Source organism: Betta splendens, chromosome 2 (genome assembly GCF_900634795.4).
Source record: "Betta splendens chromosome 2, fBetSpl5.4, whole genome shotgun sequence".
Taxonomy (NCBI): domain Eukaryota; kingdom Metazoa; phylum Chordata; class Actinopteri; order Anabantiformes; family Osphronemidae; genus Betta; species Betta splendens.
The window spans coordinates 8,920,702-8,937,752 of NC_040882.2; the positions used below are offsets into that span (position 1 = coordinate 8,920,702).

The 17,051-nt window shown below is 51.0% G+C and overlaps 1 protein-coding gene across 4 annotated transcripts in view; it reads left to right on the forward strand.

The window, feature by feature from the left end:
* Nucleotides 1–4,075, forward strand: part of pard3ba (par-3 family cell polarity regulator beta a) — a 106,798-nt gene extending 102,723 nt beyond the window's left edge. For all 4 annotated transcript variants that reach the window (XM_029129543.3, XM_029129549.3, XM_029129557.3 and 1 more), the window contains one exon: nt 3,130–4,075. In XM_029129543.3, coding sequence (XP_028985376.1) covers nt 3,130–3,475 — 346 coding nt within the window. In that variant the 3' untranslated portion in view covers nt 3,476–4,075. The remainder of the gene's footprint in view (nt 1–3,129) is intronic.
* Nucleotides 4,076–17,051: the final 12,976 nt, after the last annotated feature.

The window sequence follows — 17,051 nt, forward strand, 5'->3', positions numbered from 1 at the left end:
TATATAATATCAATCACAGTCTCCCAGCAGCTTATTTGCTCTTAAAAGTCTTTTCATCTTTATTCCAAACTTATTTGTTCAGACGTCACTCCGTCAGACATCATTTGCGTAGCTTTTTTCCCCCCCAAATATTATTTTCTGTTTTGACATTTCAAAAGTGTTCCTCAGACTCGTCTGACAGCTGAATGAAAACACACCTACTGCACTGTCTGTTCGCCTCTCGCCGTCATGCGGCTCCTTTCAAACTAGATTAGCGGCACCCGAGCCGCGCTTTTAATTGTCATCACCGACGGCATGCGGCGGTTTTAATCCGGCGGGGATCTGCCACGTTTTGGCATGTTTATTGTTGGAGCCGCAGCTCGGGAGGAAATTTCCGCCCCGGCTCCAGGAAGCTGCGAGCGCCGTGACGTCCCCGGTGGCGGAGCGCGACAGTAAACTGGAGTAATGTCAGCTTTTACATCTGGCTTCATAATTGGAAAAAGTCCATCACTGCACTCTCTCCCTGCTGCTTCATTTACTGTGTGTTTAGTGCCGGCGTTGGTATTTATTTCTTCCTCTCTCAGCCTGTGCATCAGACTCGCTGATGAGGTTACGTAAGCTAACGAGTAAACAGAGATTTCATTGTGACACTTACAATATACAAACACAGCCCTGCACTCTGCGCGGGCTCGGACGCCGAGTTGTTCCACCGCAGAGGCTGGAGGAGGAGCAAGGCTCCACTGGAAATGTTTTGTCTCGCCCCGCCAAATTAAAAGCGCTGTTCATGCAAAATTCAAATACGGATGACATTTGGGACTTGAGGGTAAACAAAATCCCAGCGGAACTGAAATGAAGGGGTTATTAGAGCGATGGTTTCTTGGTATGTTTTAGTTCTGAAGTGGTCTTTAATGTCGTGATCTTTAGTTTCTGCGTGTTTCTTGCTCACCTGCAGTAAATGAACCGTCGTCCGCCGTCTCCGGCCCAGACAGAATTCATCCTCCTCTGTTTAACGCGCAGCCACGCGGAAAAATAGACAACCTGCTCCAACGTGGCTAATGAAGGAAGTGAAAGTGATGAGTCGGCGACTGTGCACGTGATGCAGCGAGGAGGAGGAGAGGCTTTAAAGCAGACAAAGAGAGGAAGACGCTTATTGAGGGGGAAATTGAAGATGGCAGTGAGGGGAATAGAAGGAGCACGATGATGGAAGCGGAGGGGAAGCAGGCCGAGGTTCCGGCCCGTTGGGTGGCCCTGGAGCGGGCTGAGGACCCAGGTGTTTCCCCTCCTCTGTCCAGGCTTCATCCCCCTTTCATTCATTCTCGTCGCCTCCCCCGGTGGCCTTCAGCGTTTAATCTGGATTAATGAGCAGGTTGACCTTCGCGTCTCTCCCTCTTCCCTCTCCTCCCCTCGCTGACCTTTCACAGGGAGGAACGTATTGTTTTTTTACCCAGAATGCCTCCACACATCTTCATTTTAGATGAAATCTTCCTCACTCTTGTCTCCCTCTACCTCTCCGGTTTCCTCGGCCCATTTTCCTTCCTTATCTCGGCTCCCGCGTGCGTTCGGGTGCGTGCGCGTTGAATGCGCTCGCTTCTCGTTCCTGCTCCGCTGACTGACAAGGCCTTGCTGTCCGTTCACGAGACCACCTGTGTATCCTCTGCTCCCTTTGGGTGGTCAGGCCTCCCAGACCCCAGGAAAAACACACACACACACAACACACACAACCATATTTTTTTCAATATTCTCCAAGGGCAGCCTGTTTTTGCACAAGCGCAGACACACACACACACACACACACACACACACACACACACACACACACACACACGGAGCTGTGTGCGAGTGCTGAGTGAGTCACTCTAATTGGTTAGTCAACAGGTGCTGAGCCCGACGCCGGGGCCTGGCCCGAGGAGAACAAGGCAGAGGCTAAGCTCAAGGCTTCTGTGTAATAACGACAGCGGCAGCCATTGTTGAAGGCCGGGAAGTGAACGTCTAAATCTGTTTGGCCGCCCGCCGCCGGTGATTGATGCGGCTTTACACCGATTTGGAGCGCGGCCAGTTAGCGGAAGCTTTACCATTTGTTGTTTAGGTCGCGTTCGGAGCAAGAGTGGAACGGCATCAGAAATAGTGAAATGTCAGGCTTTGGCGGACGTCTGCTGGCTTTCAGATATGTCAGAGTTTCCAGCAGCACATTGTTTGCTCCTTGTTAAATACATGGTTGTGTTTCATGTTGCCTCGCAAACAGTGGACCATGTTCACTAGATGATTATTTCCTTCATTAACCGCTCTGGGATTGGTGCAGCCTCAAATGCCAGATTTGAAGCTGTCAGAATGTTTGTAGCTTGTTCTTTTTTTTTTTTTTTGTCTTTTTTTTTGTCGAATGTGCAGAAACGGAGGGAAAATCTCAAAGCTGCACATTCAGGTCGCCCTGATGGAGCCGCTCCGGGCCCGTGGAAACATGTGCAGCCACGGATCACGGCGGCGCTTGTAAACACCTTGTCCGCGGGCGGCGAGGCGTCGGCGGAAACGCCGAGGGGGGGAAGGATTTGAGCGACGCGCTCGAGGCTCGTGGAAACCACCACTTTTAAAAATAGCAAAGTCTCCGCTTTAAGGTTCGCTTACTTCCCGCCGGGCTCGTGTGACACGCTGGGAACGGCACATACACTAGGATGGAAAACATTCGAACGGGCCCCGTGAAAGGTGAGCAGCCCTCCCCGGGCCTGCCGCCCCCACCCTCCCCCCCTCCGTGTCGCCTTACCCCGGGGTTTAGCCCTTAATCGCCCGCAGCCAGTGGGAGGGAACTGGAGACTTCCAGCTGGCTGCCTCGTTACTGCAGACCCCTGGGACACCGGCGCTCGCATTCCTCCACACATGAGCTAAACACACTCCACCTCGTATGTGCTTACCGAGGCATTCGCTGTTATCTCCTGGCATCGCTCCATCCACGGCCCCCTCACAACTCGATCCCGCCAAGGCCACGGCCTCGCCGCGAAAGCCGAGCAGCGGGAGGGGGCTCACCGCGAGGCAGGGCCTCCTCGCTGCTTCAAACCAGTTCGGACCAGTGTTAAATATTATCTCCAGCCAGACAGTCTGTGTGATCGTAGGGTTTTGTGTCCACAAACCTGACTTGCCGCTCCGTCGTCTCTCTTTCAGGCGGGACCCGTACGACTACCCCACCCACTCCAGGCCCGTCCTGAGAGACGCAGCCCTCCACCCCAGCCAGCACCAGCACCAGCACCAGCCGGGGCCCGGCAACGAGCGCTACTACCACTCGGCCCCCCGCTCCCGACAGCAGCACCAGGCGGCGGGACGCCAGGACGTGCCCCCCTCGCCCGCGGCGGGCCGCAGGGGGCGCCAGCCCCAGGAGGCCGGCGGGAGGCGGGGGGACGGCTACCGGCAGGCCAGCCCCGGGCGCTACACCAGCCCCGACCGCTACGGCTACGAGGACGACAGGAAGGCCGACCCGAGGCGGAAGAACCCCGTGATCGGCGCCGTGTGACCCGCGTGAAACGCCCGCATCCCGTTTTGGCGTAGGTCTGTGTAATGTGTGAAGTGACGTAGACGTGTGGAGTTAATCCGGTGCCATATGTTGTTTAGAATCGAATCCACTGCAGCAAACTGAGCTTGTAAAGCCGCGCGTTACGAGCGTTTTTTTTGCACAATCGGCAATAAAGTTGAAGAAAATAACACGGCGTCACCTTGACGGTGCGGCAGCAGAGGAGACACAGGAAGCTACTGTGGACAAACAGGAAAAGGAAGCGACCTCCTTCAAAGAGTCGCCTCGTCCTTGGTGCTCGGCCACTTGGACTTCCTTCTTTTCTCTGATTATTTAAGCGTTTACTGTACATTTACCCACCCAAATGCATGGCTAAGGAATTCCGTGATACCTTTGTGGTGTTTTTAATAAACTGCACTCGTCTTGATCCAGTGGAAATAAGAGGTGTGACTCCTCGTGGAGCTGATTGAACTGTGTGACTCGTATATCACTGTTTAAAGTCTGTGCACTGAAAAGCCTTGATTCAAACGTGCTGTTAAATAAATGTGATTTCTTTTTTTTTTCTTTTGTATGAATATTTTGCATTAAACATTTTGAAATCTATCTGTGCAGAGCTGAATCGTTTGACCGCTCCTCAGCCGGGACCTATTTAAAACACGCCGTCCTCGGCCGCACCGTGAGTCATCACTAAAAATTCATTACGACAATCGGCTTAATTTCTCTTAGCACAATCTCCAGATAAATTTGCCCTGTGAGATGACTGATAGGAGTAGCCAGAGTTCTGATAATTACTAAATCATCTTCAAGCAATTAGAAGCAGGGAAATCTCCAGTAGAAACGATTACTGCCCAATTTGCTCTCAGAAATGAAGATGGCACTGATTGGTGAAATTAGACTTGAAATGGGGAATAATTAGGGTGTGGGGAAGGCTTTTTCTATCATTTAGTGTTTAATTAGCGCCGGGGCCAGCAGGGACCAGGCCTCTCACGTCTGTAATAGTCCTTGTTACGCAGGCGGACGGCCGGGCCATCGCTTTTTATTTCAACCGGTCGCGAAGCAAATGAACCTCGGCGGCGAGAGACGCGGGTTGATTCCTCCACGTTTCCATTCAAATAGTGTGAAGACGACGCATCACAACGCTGTTCACAGGCCAGAATAGATTAAAGGTGGATAAACAAGGCGGGGGAGGAGGCGGCCGTCTGCCGGTCATCCTGTGACGGCAAAACAAGGGAAGCGCTTCAAAGCGCTGGCGCATCTGCGGCAGAAGCAGCGTCAAATATGTCGTTTTAGAAACTCATTGTTTGAATCGCCGTATTTGAGTGTGAGGAAAACATCCGGGGGTTCGGTCCCGTGTGTTCTCTAGAACCATAAGGGCAGTTTGTCAGTATTGTGCTCAGCGTTTAGTCATGTTTCACACTTTTAAAGGCTGGTGAAGGAGAGATGCATGATGCGCTTCATCGATTCCCCCACTGTGATTCTGCTTCTTCTGTTTTATTTTAAGGCCTTTTCAGTCTAATACACTTAGAAGCGTGGAGTGTTTTGAAGCGCATTTTTGTGATGCATTCAAAGATGCTCCAAGATATTAAAACTGAGCAGAGTTGTCGATGTAGACGACTTCTTTTACCTTTTCATTCTAATAATATGCTTGATAATAACATTAAAAACTGCAATAAAGGTGGAAGTGAAGCTATTCGACTCCACTCAACTTCATTGTTATGAAATGAAATGAAACCATCACCTTTGTTCATTGTTGATGCTTCTAATACAAACACAGCTACAGGCAGATTTACTACAAGAATGAGCTTCTGCATCCATTCATGACCACAAAGAGCCGGTGCCTGCAAACCACCCATTTCTACAGATCCCTCAGCCAAAGGCCGGGTCGCTCCACGTGATCATTTCAACCAATCACATCAGATAAAACCGAAAAGCGCTCGCGCCGCGTCTCCCTCTCACTCAGGTCGAAGTAACTTCCAGCACTTAAGTTGCCTCCACTCGCTGTGCAGCCTGCTTCAAGTGCCTGTGGTCAGTTCACTGCCAAAGACAATAAACAACAGCAACACAACGTTGGGGAATTAATTGCATTTAATGTCCATTAAACAGAAGCTTTAAAGTGTCTGAAGTGGCCGACTGCAGGATTTACTCCTCCGATCACAGCTGGAGCAGCCACTGAGCATCGAGTAGAGGCCCTTTAAGTAATTAATTCATTAATTAATGAGTGAATGTTCTGCTTGGTTGCTTTTGGAAATCTGAAAGTTCTCATTTTTTGGGCTCCCGGCGCTCGACCGCCATGATGCCCCCGGCTTCTGGTGGGAGAATTCCCCGGTTCTGTTCTTCAGCATTACCCATTCCGCCCGGCGCTCCCGTCCGACACCTCCGCTTGTTAGCGTGTGTCAATCAAACCGTCACGGGAAAGACGGAGCCCGCGAGGCTCACGCCCGCATGCAGGTGCGTGGACACGTCCGCACTGAAGCATTGTGGGAAGGGCCGTCCTAACCCACCTCTCCCCCCCATCACGCTCTTCATTAAAGGAGCATTCCACCGTGTTCACCCGCTGTCCCTCTGTCCTCCACCTGCCACCATTTGTTTCCATTCAGCCCCCCGTTAAGGCGTCGCGGCCTCAGCGGCTGAGCCGGGCCGAGCCGGGCCTCCTCATTTAATTATCCGCCTCATTAGGAAGGCGGCCCGGCCCCTCTCCCGGGTCCGAGACAGGCCACGGGACTAGCTGGTGGCTAATACGCCGCCTAAACGGCCTGAATATGGAGATTGGTGGCGTTATAGATTAGGGTACCCCGTTAGCCTGCCCTTCACCCCCCCCCCCCCCCCCCCCCCCCCCCTCTTTTATGTGGGCCGTGTAGCCTTTTGATTCAGTATCACTCCAGTTGGAGGGTGCTCGTTCAGCCAGCGTGTTTGTTTGATATTGTTCACGAGCTGTGAAATTGAATTTCCACAGTTGGGCTGATATTGGAAATAATTTCATATCCTGTGCAATATTCTTGCTTGGTTTCACCTTGTGCTGTGTTTAAGACATCCATTTTTGCTTAATGTCTTTTCTTTCTCGCTCTGTCTTTCCACTGCTGGGTCGATACAGCAGCACTGTTAATTTAGACCATATTTACCCTAAAAGCAGCGCTGGCTCTCTGGCTGCCGCTGGTTCGCCCACACGCCACAGCCGAGCCACCAACCGCTATCATTTACACCAGCTGTCGCCATGGCAACGCGGCCACCACTTCTGGCACAGCCGCCCCTTTCGGAGCTGATGACATCGTTGTGGCAACAATAAAAGGTTTATACGTCTCCAGATGGAGGAAAGGATTTTCTTCATTCTTTGTGGACGGGGGTCACTGAGCCCCCGAAGCTCCGTCCACTGCACGATCTTTCCTCGGAATAACAACAGTGCTTTTATTCGCCAGCTCTGGTACCAGATCTTACGGAGGGAGCGGGATGCCACATGCATTCCAGGCATGAGCATCGTTTCAGTGTGGCCGCGGCCAGTGAACGCCACCTAATGCACTCCTTCCCCTGATTCCAGAGGCACGAGGCCCAAATGCCCAGAACCACCAAACCGCTCCGCGCGACCGGCGCTAACGGCGCTAACTCAAAGCTAGCCGCCTGGATCACCGGGCTCTGGCGAGTTCCACAACAGCTGAAGTCCATGACCCCCCCTGGACCCCATTCATCAGGCTTTCAGCGCCGGCCGTGGCCTCTGACACACACACAACTCCAGCCAGGGAGTGGAAGCACGCGACAAGGAAATGCATCAGCGTCGGAGAGGCGGCGGAACCGTAGGAAATCACAGCAGCGGTGGAACCAGCCGACGCATGCGAAAACACAGGGAGGAGGAGAGCTGAGGCCGAGGTGTCCGTTATGCACACGGTCATAGGTTCTAACACATACTCCTCATATGCTCTCACTGCTGTCCACCACACATACGCACACCTGACCTGTGTGTGTGTGTGTGTGTGTGTGTGTGTGTGTGTGTGTGTGTGTGTGTGTGTGTGTGTGTGTGTGTGTGTGTGTGTGTGTGTGTGTGTGTGTGTGTGTGTGTGTGTGTGTGTGTGTGTGTGTGACTCAGCTGACCGCCTGGCAGTCGCTGTGAAATTGGCGCCCTTCTCATACAGATGCCAGGTGTTTTGTTTGGCAGCCAGGGGGTGAGCTTGTGTCAGGGGTGTTGGGTTGCCGTGGACGACGGAGGGGGGGGGGGGGGGGGGGGGTTGTGATGTGTCGTGTGTCCCTGTTAGCCCGGCCACTTGGCCAAGACGGCCCGGGAGGAATCAGAGCCGGCTTGGTTTCCGTACGGGCCCGACAGCAGTGCCATGTATCATCTTCGTCTTTCAGGCCGAGATTTAGAGGTTCGAGCCGCCGCTCTTCAATTGGGCTAAGTTTCCTGAGCGACGTCCAGCGAGTTGCTTCTCGCCATGGCTGAGCTCACCCGCAGTCCGTCGGCCTCCTTCCCCTCCTCCTCGGCGCCAGCTTCACCTGTTGGGGGGAACGCTGATGTTGACCAATGTGAGTTTCAGAATTCCCATAATTCCCAGAATTCCCATAAAGCAACTCGATAGCACCTTTCTTTAGGGGCCTCTCCATCATCTATTAAACTCTATATTCCCACTTTGCAACTCCAGCTCTGCTTCAGACCAAACTAAACGCTGGTGATGTCATCTTTCTAACCCACAGACCCACAGAGCAGCGAATCCAGCATCTGTGAATCTCACTCTGCAGCAGGGATTTCATTTTTTTTTTTTTTTTGGGACCAGGTGCAGATTCATTTCTCACCTCGCGTGTCGATCTCCCCCTGCAGCTGCAACAAACAGGCAGGTCATTTGGTTTCTGGTCTCATTTTCATTTGCAGAGGTGGTGGTTCCAGCTTGGATTAGATAACGCCGAAGACAAAGTGAAGCCTCATTGGAAAGTCGCTGTAGCAGCCAGCAGCGTAATCCATCCAGCATTCCTTCCAGGGAATGGCAAGCAGCTCCATGAAACGGAGCTGCGGCCCCAACTCCATTAGATCTCTTCACTCTCTATCTTTGAAAAACACACACACACACACACACACACACACACACACACACACACACACACACACACACACACACAGCCTGCCACCGGCTTCATTAGTGCTAAGAAATGTCCTGCTTGTTAAGGCGAGGCAATTAGTGGCTAATTGAGAAGCTCTCGGCAGCGAAGACAAACGCGCTTCCCTGTGCTTCTCGTTCTCCTCGAGTGTGTGACCGGTTTCCAGGCGCTTCACCTCCGGCTCCATTTCTCCAGGTGACTGCTGGCGACAGAGCTGCAGCCTGAGGGGGATACGGGGAGAACAAGACCAGGAAGACTTTCCCAGCTTTTGAACCGTTTGATGCGAGAGACTTTTTGTGGCAAGGAGGAGATTCTGGTGGGTGTGTGTGTGTGTGTGTGTGTGTGTGTGTGTGTGTGTGTTTGTTTATTTCTTAGGAGTGTTTTGCTGGGAAGAACTCGAGCCTCCTTTGCAAAGCTGTGTCATGCAATACAGTCGGAAAAGGCATAATTGGGAGTTTCACCGAATCACTTTTAATGTAGCTTCCCCTTCATTATGCCTCCTCTCCAGCTCGAGACATAACACAGGACCTGCCACCGCTACACACACAGAAACACACACACACACACACACAAGCCACCAACTGCCTGCCCTTCTCACTCCGCAGCTTGACTTTCCGTCTCTCCTTCTCCCTGTTTCTCCTCCAGCTCCTCTTTCCATTCTGACCCCCCCCAACACACACACACACGCACGCACACACACACACACACACACACACACACAATTCTTCGCAGTCCTCAGATAAGCTCTGTGATCGGGAGGAAATGACAGTAACACACACTCAAACCGCATAACCGTCTCTTTTACAAGTCGCTGGCTCACAATAATTCAAATGCATTTTATTCGACTAAGCATCTCTAATTTGAAACAGCAGCTTTTTATTATTTGCACCAGTGCTAATCCTGACTTAGTTCTGCAGGGGGCACAGTCCCTGTTGCCTTCCTGCATGTTGTACTTGTGTGACCTTCTCCTTGGTTTATATACACATTCCCTGTCAGGGCCTCTGTACCGGCACCTGATATGCAATCTGTCCCTGACGGACGCAGATAAAAATGATGAGGATCTAGTAAATAAACAAGGCTTGTCTCCTCGTGCCCACTCTCAGCGTGGCTCCCCCTGTAAACGTCAGGCGTGTGTGACCCACTCGCCCTGACCACCCTCTGAGGGGGCTTCCACAACACGCCTTTATCTCAGCCCGCACTTCACAAGAGACGGCTGAGTCGGGGACTCCCTGTGTGATTAGCTCCTCGGCTAACACACACACACACACACACACACAGACACACACACACACACACACACACTCAAGTTTGTTTTCATGCATTATCGCAGAATAGAGCTGTCTTTGTGTTTGAGAGTAGGTGAGCACTCACACACTGGAGGTCAGGGTCCTGCCACACACGAAGCCTGGAGCTGATAAGTGAGTCATAGGACACACACACACACACACACACACACACACACACACACACACACACACACGTCACCTTCTGGACATGTATTTCCATTAAGCATATGGGCGTTGAGAAGTCCCACTGCTGGAATCACAGCAAGATCCCACATCACAAAGCACCAACGTAAACAAAACACAGAGGAAACGCTCCGTCTAAGTACAAACACATGCCTCTAACTATCGCTGTGCAGCGCTTTGTGCCCATTTAACCCGCTTCACTTCCAAACAGCGCACAACAAACTTCCACAAACTGCTTTTCCACCTACACTGTGAGGCCACTTCAATGATCCTGGGCTCCTCACGCTTCCTCTCCCTCTGCCCCTGATTCCTCCTACTTCAGACGAACCACCAACGACGCGCTGAAGCAGGTCAGTTCTTCAGAAAATGACTCAGTGAGAACACTGTTGTGTGTCAGTGACGCTGTTTCACAGGCACTGGATTCATTTTTTCCCCATATCTCCCTTAGTTTCCGCATAGTACTGCTGCCGCTTCATAATTCTCATATCATTGTGCTTTTTACACACCCACACACACCATCATCGCTGTGAGTCAAACTATAGCACACTTGATGCCACAGCAAACACAGGTCTCAGTCTGGTTCCACTGCAGCGCAACTGTTTAGAGCGCGACACCTACTGTAGTTGCTGTGTGTGTGTGCGTGCGTGTGTGCGTGCGTGCGTGCGTGCGTGCGTGCGTGCGTGTGTTGTGTGCATGTGCGTGTCTGTGCATGCGCATGTTTGTGTGTGTGCATGCGTGCGTGCGTGTTTGTGCGTGTGTGTTTGTGTGTGTGTGTGCATGCATGCGTCTCTGTGTGCGTGTGCATGTGTGCACGTGTGCACGTGTGCGTCTCAACCTCGCTCTCGGCTCCAGCAGCTTCCAGACCCTCCTCCTCTCCTTCCTCGTCTCCGATGAGACGTATTGATGCAGCGCGCGGAGGTTAAGCCGTCGGTTTAGTGTCCGGGCGGCCGTGACATTCCTCCTTGCAGCCCTGTAATTGACTCGTCTGTGTGTGTATCAGTTAAACCTGCAGCTCACCTGCTGTCGAGGGGGGTCGTGATTGACAGGCTGCACTAAAACCCCCGGCTCTGCGCTGCTGCTTCTTCCTCACGTTCCCTTTTCTCCTCTCTTCCCTGCGTCTGATCCTTTCCCATTTCCCCTCTCTCGCTTTGTTTTGGTCTGTCGGCCCCTGTGTCTCTCAGTCTGTTCACCTGTCAGCCTGTCTCTCCTCCATCCTGCACCTCCGGTCCTTCCTCCGCTGTCGGTTAGCGTTAGCGGAGGCCTCTGCAGAGACCAGCTGGGGGTCTCGGTTACTCTGGAAAGTTCGCTGCTCATGCTGCAGGCACGCCGTTTAGCTTTTGGCGCTGTTTCAGCTGCTATTCCTGGTCACACACACACACACACACACACACACACACACACACACATACACACACACACGCACTCGCACACGCTCGTATGGACCATATGTTGTGCCTCCCCAGCGACTGGACCCCGGTCCAGGAGCATTATCCATTTAAGGCCACTAACTCTGCGGATTAGATGTAGATTCAGCCTCATAATGGCCGGTCTGGCTTCAACATTTACACAATTACATGACCTCACTCTCACACACAATAATAAGTGCTGCACTTTATTTCATCATATTTCCGTTCTCTCTCTTTTTTTTTATCTGCTAATTATTTTTCCTATAATGCAATGTTTACATCATTTGGAAAAATCTACGCCCACTCCTGGAAGACGGCCGCTGGCAGCGGCGTCAGGCAGATTACAGGTCGCTATTAGCATTATGAAACACATTAACACCTTTCACTCGAAAGAATTAATGGTTTGGAGGATATTTGCCGTGATATATGAGCTGTTGCGGCGCGGTGATCGTTAACTTGAGGCCAAGTACGCAACAAGCAGCTGGAATTTGAATACATCGCTTCTCTCCGCTCCAAAAGAGCCAGTTTGAAAGGAGAGGTTTGAGGTTTGTGGTGTCATTAAGCGACGATTTGTGTTGATCCTGTTCAACGTCTTCCACGTTGCACCGGGCTTTCGGATCCTGCGCCGCGTTCACACACCGTCACGCCGACAATGAATGTAAATCTCACTTCCCCCACATCGCTCTCACGACGCCGACGTGGGGCCATTTGCTTGTTGCAGGCTCCTATTTTTATTTGTTTCCACCGAATGGGAGCAGCTCTGCTCCGCGCTCGGAGTCGGGGATGTTGGAATAACGAGGCGGGCCTGTAAATAATGAAACAAAGCATGTAGCGCATCAATTAGGAGCCATTTACCGCCTCGCATCCATCTCATCTCGAGTGTGCGTTTGCATGATTTCAAACACGTCTTCACACGTGGTTTCGTTCGTTCCTTTTTTGGTTCGTTTTTTTTTTTTTTTTCCTTTTCTTCTGAAAACACATTAATCAAACAGTAGAACACCGCACTCTCCTCTGATATGAAAATGAGCCGGAACCACATTGAGGACATTGTCACCGTAATTGCTCTTTGACAGCTTCGCACACACACTCACGCTCACAATCTTTAATTGCCTCCAAAATGTTTATGTCAAGATGGCGTTGCTAAGATAATAGCTGCGGACTGCCAGCCCCCACTAATGGCATCTCCGTATTTAGCGCTTCGCATAGCGGGGCCATCGCCGGGGCCCATCAGAAATTCGGGCTCCCATTGTTGGGCTGATGCGGTGCTGCTGGATTCCGGCCAATTCATTAAAAAACTTATCGCACCGCGAGGAAATCTAGAGCACAGCGGAGCGTAGTGGGAAGATTTTAATAAATAGAGCTAATGTGACATTTTCAATATCATCGGGTGGGATTTTCTTCCGCGCGTTGCTTCAGGACCAGATTGTTTGGTGCCGGCGCAGCCATTGTCTCTCTTGTCCTATATTTGATACTCGCGTCCCGCATTCATTAAATCCATTTTTATGATCATTACAAAGACAATGATGAAAAATTAAACGGAGCTGTTTGCTATTCATGGAGCGCGCCGCGGCAGAAATGAGCAACGGCGCTGAGCGCGCGGGCTCTGATTACGGCCGGGACACGTAAACACACCACGCGGGCGGCGGAACGCAGGTCCGACAAGGCCGGAGAACACGCTCGTTTACCCGCGCTATTGTTTTCAGAGTCCCGCGTGCACGAGGCGAGCTCAGTGTTTATTAGCTAAATATGGAACGTGTCACGTCGCCAGCTTCCGGAGGTTAAAACGCTGGAGATCAGCGCAAATGAGATCGGTGCTGGCGTTAAACAGCTGCGATCCACCCACGCGGGGTGTTTCCGCGAGTGGACCTCTGGACACAGACTCCCCTCAAAATCAAACGGAAGCCCCTCCGCTTTCTTTCAATGAAGGAGTTTCCATCACTGTGGAAAAATACTGTACGTGAGGAGCAGCCTCACAGGTACACTGTGCTCCTCTCTCTTTTCACACCAGCCAGATTTCCGAGGGGGGGGGGGTGTGCACGCATCATGATGTGTCACATCATAAAATCTGTAATGAAAAGGCAGAATTAGACTGGTTCACATCCTCCGCCGCCTGCTTTCGTGTTTGTGGGCGAAGACTCGACGCTTCAAGTCGTGTACCGCGAACGCACCAGGTGAGATGGATAAACGCGTAGAAGGGGGCGGGAGGCGGCGGCGTTCTCGTCGCCCTCAAGCGCGTGCGATACGTTTAACACGCAACTATAAAGTTTAAACTTTATTGGTGTATTTTACTGCCCTGTTTGGAAAGTTTGAGAAGCCAGTGACGTGGTCGCTCCCTGACGGAGCGGCGGCGGCGGCGACGGCGACGCTTCCCCCAGAGATCGACATTTACCGGAGCCGCAAACTTTCAGGAAAGACACGTAGACGCATGCGTTGCATTGGTCTCCTTCGTAACTGGGTTGCAGAATAACAAGTGAATGATTTATGAGCGCGAGCGCTTTCCCCACGGCTGACGGCCTTTTCACGCCGATGACAGGTCGGTTGTCGTCATTTGCTGCTTCAAAGCTCGGCTGTCGTGAACTTTGTATTCATAATGAGCCAAGTTCTGTAAGTGCGGACGCCGCGGCAAAAGGCGCCGGCACGTGGTAAATAGCGCGTGAACCCGACTTTTGGGAGGGAAACGCTCATCACGCTTCTGTGCGAGGCTGCTCGAAGCTTTGCGCGTGAACCCCGTGGCCCCTCGGCTCCGGCGGCGCGGACCAGACACCAAGTCTGCGCTCGGAATATGTTCACACACGCAGGTACAAATTAGACGTCTGCAGCTCCGAAGCTGTTATGGCGCGCGGGTTCAACAACTTTGGTTTTACAAGGAGTTACGTCAAATGTAGAACACCCGTCATAAATATTTACATAGCGGAGCCCAGTGGGTGCTTGACAGTAACTGGTGCTTTGGCTTGGCCTGGAAATGGCAGAAAATGTTAATCAGAGACCAATTTCGGACTCCTTTGCCACATTAATCCTCTAAAAACACACCCTATTTAAGAGGAACCAAGTTTCCTGCTTCAGTTTATCAATGATGAAATACTTATTGGCAGAATAAGTAAATAGTTTTAATGCCCACTGCTTGTTGCAATTGTTTCCCCCCAGTATTTATAGTACAATTATGAGAATAGTCAGTTAAAACAATTTGATTATTATGATTGTATAACAATTAACCGTAAGCTGATGTCTATACTAACCTTATCATGTCAACACGGCTCATTAAAGTAGGCTTATATCTTAAAGAGCTTATCTGTGCCAGTAAACTGGGATTATTGTCTTGTAATTGAATGAGGAGGAAGTAATGGGTCCTTTTTTTACAGTGCGAATCATGTGGTACAGTAACAATCAGAAGTAAATATCAGGAATAAATCCATTAGGCAACTCTATAGACGCTTTATTCGAATTCATTCCTTGTGTGTTTGCGTCTCACGCTGTTCCTTAATTAAAGTTTGAGTGTGTTATTCGAGGCACTTTAAATTGCCTGTGTGTGGTATGTCTTCTATAAATAAATCAGCTGATCCCCTGACTATAAATACAGGCTCATGATGCTCCAGTCTGCGGCAGATTAGTGGCTCACTCAGTCTCTGGGCTGCGAGCCTAGTGGCTGATTCTTTGGGAAGTCGTCTATAGCGCACGAAGCGAGCGTGCGATGTGGGGCGGAAGGAAGGTCGTCAGCGTGAGCGCCGGCCGCCGCCGCCGCCGCTGATGCTGATGGTCTGCGGCGTCAAACAGTCTCTGTGTGGGCTCTAAAGCAGCAGTTTGGGAGTCTGACTTGTTCCGATTAGAAGCATATCGACCCCGACCGGGAAGCAAGGCGCCGCGGCTCGGTGGCCATTATTAATAATGAACACGACGCACGAGGTGACGGCTCAGACATTCAGCAAACAGGTTTGTGACCCCCCAAAAACAATTAGAGGCTATTGTCCTGACCTTTAGGTGGTAACCGCCCTAGAACGCCGGATTAAAAATAATGAGTTTGGCTGCAGTTATTACCGGTGGAGGAGGCGGCGTGTGTGCGTGTGTGTGTGTGTGTGTGTGTGTGTGCGTGCGTGCGTGCGTGCGTGCGTGCGTGTGTGTGTGTGTGTGTGAGGCTGAGCAATTGGATTACAAATAAATGTGCATGTGTTGCTGTCGAGATGTTGCGTCTGACACTCGGTTTCGGGCCTTGGGCGTTCGGAAAAATCGTTTCTTGTCACGTCTCCTTCTCCCTCCAGACTCGCCCTCGCTCTCCGTCATCCCGTCTCAACGCACGAGCCGGCGTGAAAGTTGAGGTTGAACTCTTTCTTCCTCTTTCTCTCACTTTTCGCCCCGTGACTGGTGCCTCTCTGCTCTGGTCCCCTTCCTCATTTGCCTTTTGATGACACTGATAATCCTTCGACAAGATCCCTCATCCAAACCCCTCTACCTACACACACACACACACACACACACACACACACACACACACACACACACACACACACACACACACACACACACACAGTAATAAACATTTCTGGATGCTGGGAAGTACAAACACACACACAAACGCCCCCACATACAAACACAATCATGCATAGATACACATAGAATGACACACACACGCACGCACGCACAGACACACACATGCGCTAGGTGCCAGCCATCGCCATGGCAACTCCAATCTCCCATCACAGCAGCGATATGACAGTTTCTCTCCGTCTTTCTGCTCTCCCTCCATTAGGTTTGTTTCTTCTCGTTGCTTCTCCCTCTGTTGTTGTGATTCCGGATCCTTCTCTCGTTTACGCCCAGACATCACCAGGACTTCTAAAACAATAAATATTAATTTCTGGATTATTTTCTGTGTGAACACTTGGGTCACCTTCATGCTTTGAAAAGTAGACCTGAGTTCAAGGTCAGTTTGTCCTGACTTCAATATTTTTACCTTATTTTAAGCTCATGGCCACATTATTTGCTCCAATGTAAAGTTGCTAACCTCTAATACAATTCTTTCCAGTACGACTCTAGCCCCGACTGTGGCCTCAGTAATAAACACATAGTAGATTTATCTACCTGACAGCTTCAACCTTTTGCAGATTAGAATTAATGGTATTGGATAGAATTGTCTGACTACCTTCTGTCTGACGAAGAACACAATGAGATTCCACTGAGGAGCAGGTGTGGAACTAATATCCAGTGACTTCAATCATACAGCCTTAATAGAGTTGACCATGTTAAATTCATGTTGAGGATTCAAACCTTTGCACCAGCGTCGGCTCCTCAGCCCACTGGCCTGTGGGGTTGCGCTGCCTCTGAGCCCTTGAGCCAGCCACCTGCGCAAGGTTGCTCTTCTCTATCACCAGCAGTGAAGAAAAATGTCCAGCTTTGTTCAGGCCGTGAATGGACCTCAGGGCAAAGGTGGTTTTCTAAATGCAATGATATGACATGCCGTATACATCACTTGTTGTTGTCACTGATATTTGATAGGCGTCGCAGCCAGTGACTGACAGTTTCCCCCATTTTTATTTTCACAGAGCTTTTTGCTCGTTGACGGTGGGACTCGGGGCGATTTTGACAAGACAAAATACAGGAGATGAATCTGCGCTGGGGAAATTACAGCTGAGGAGAAAC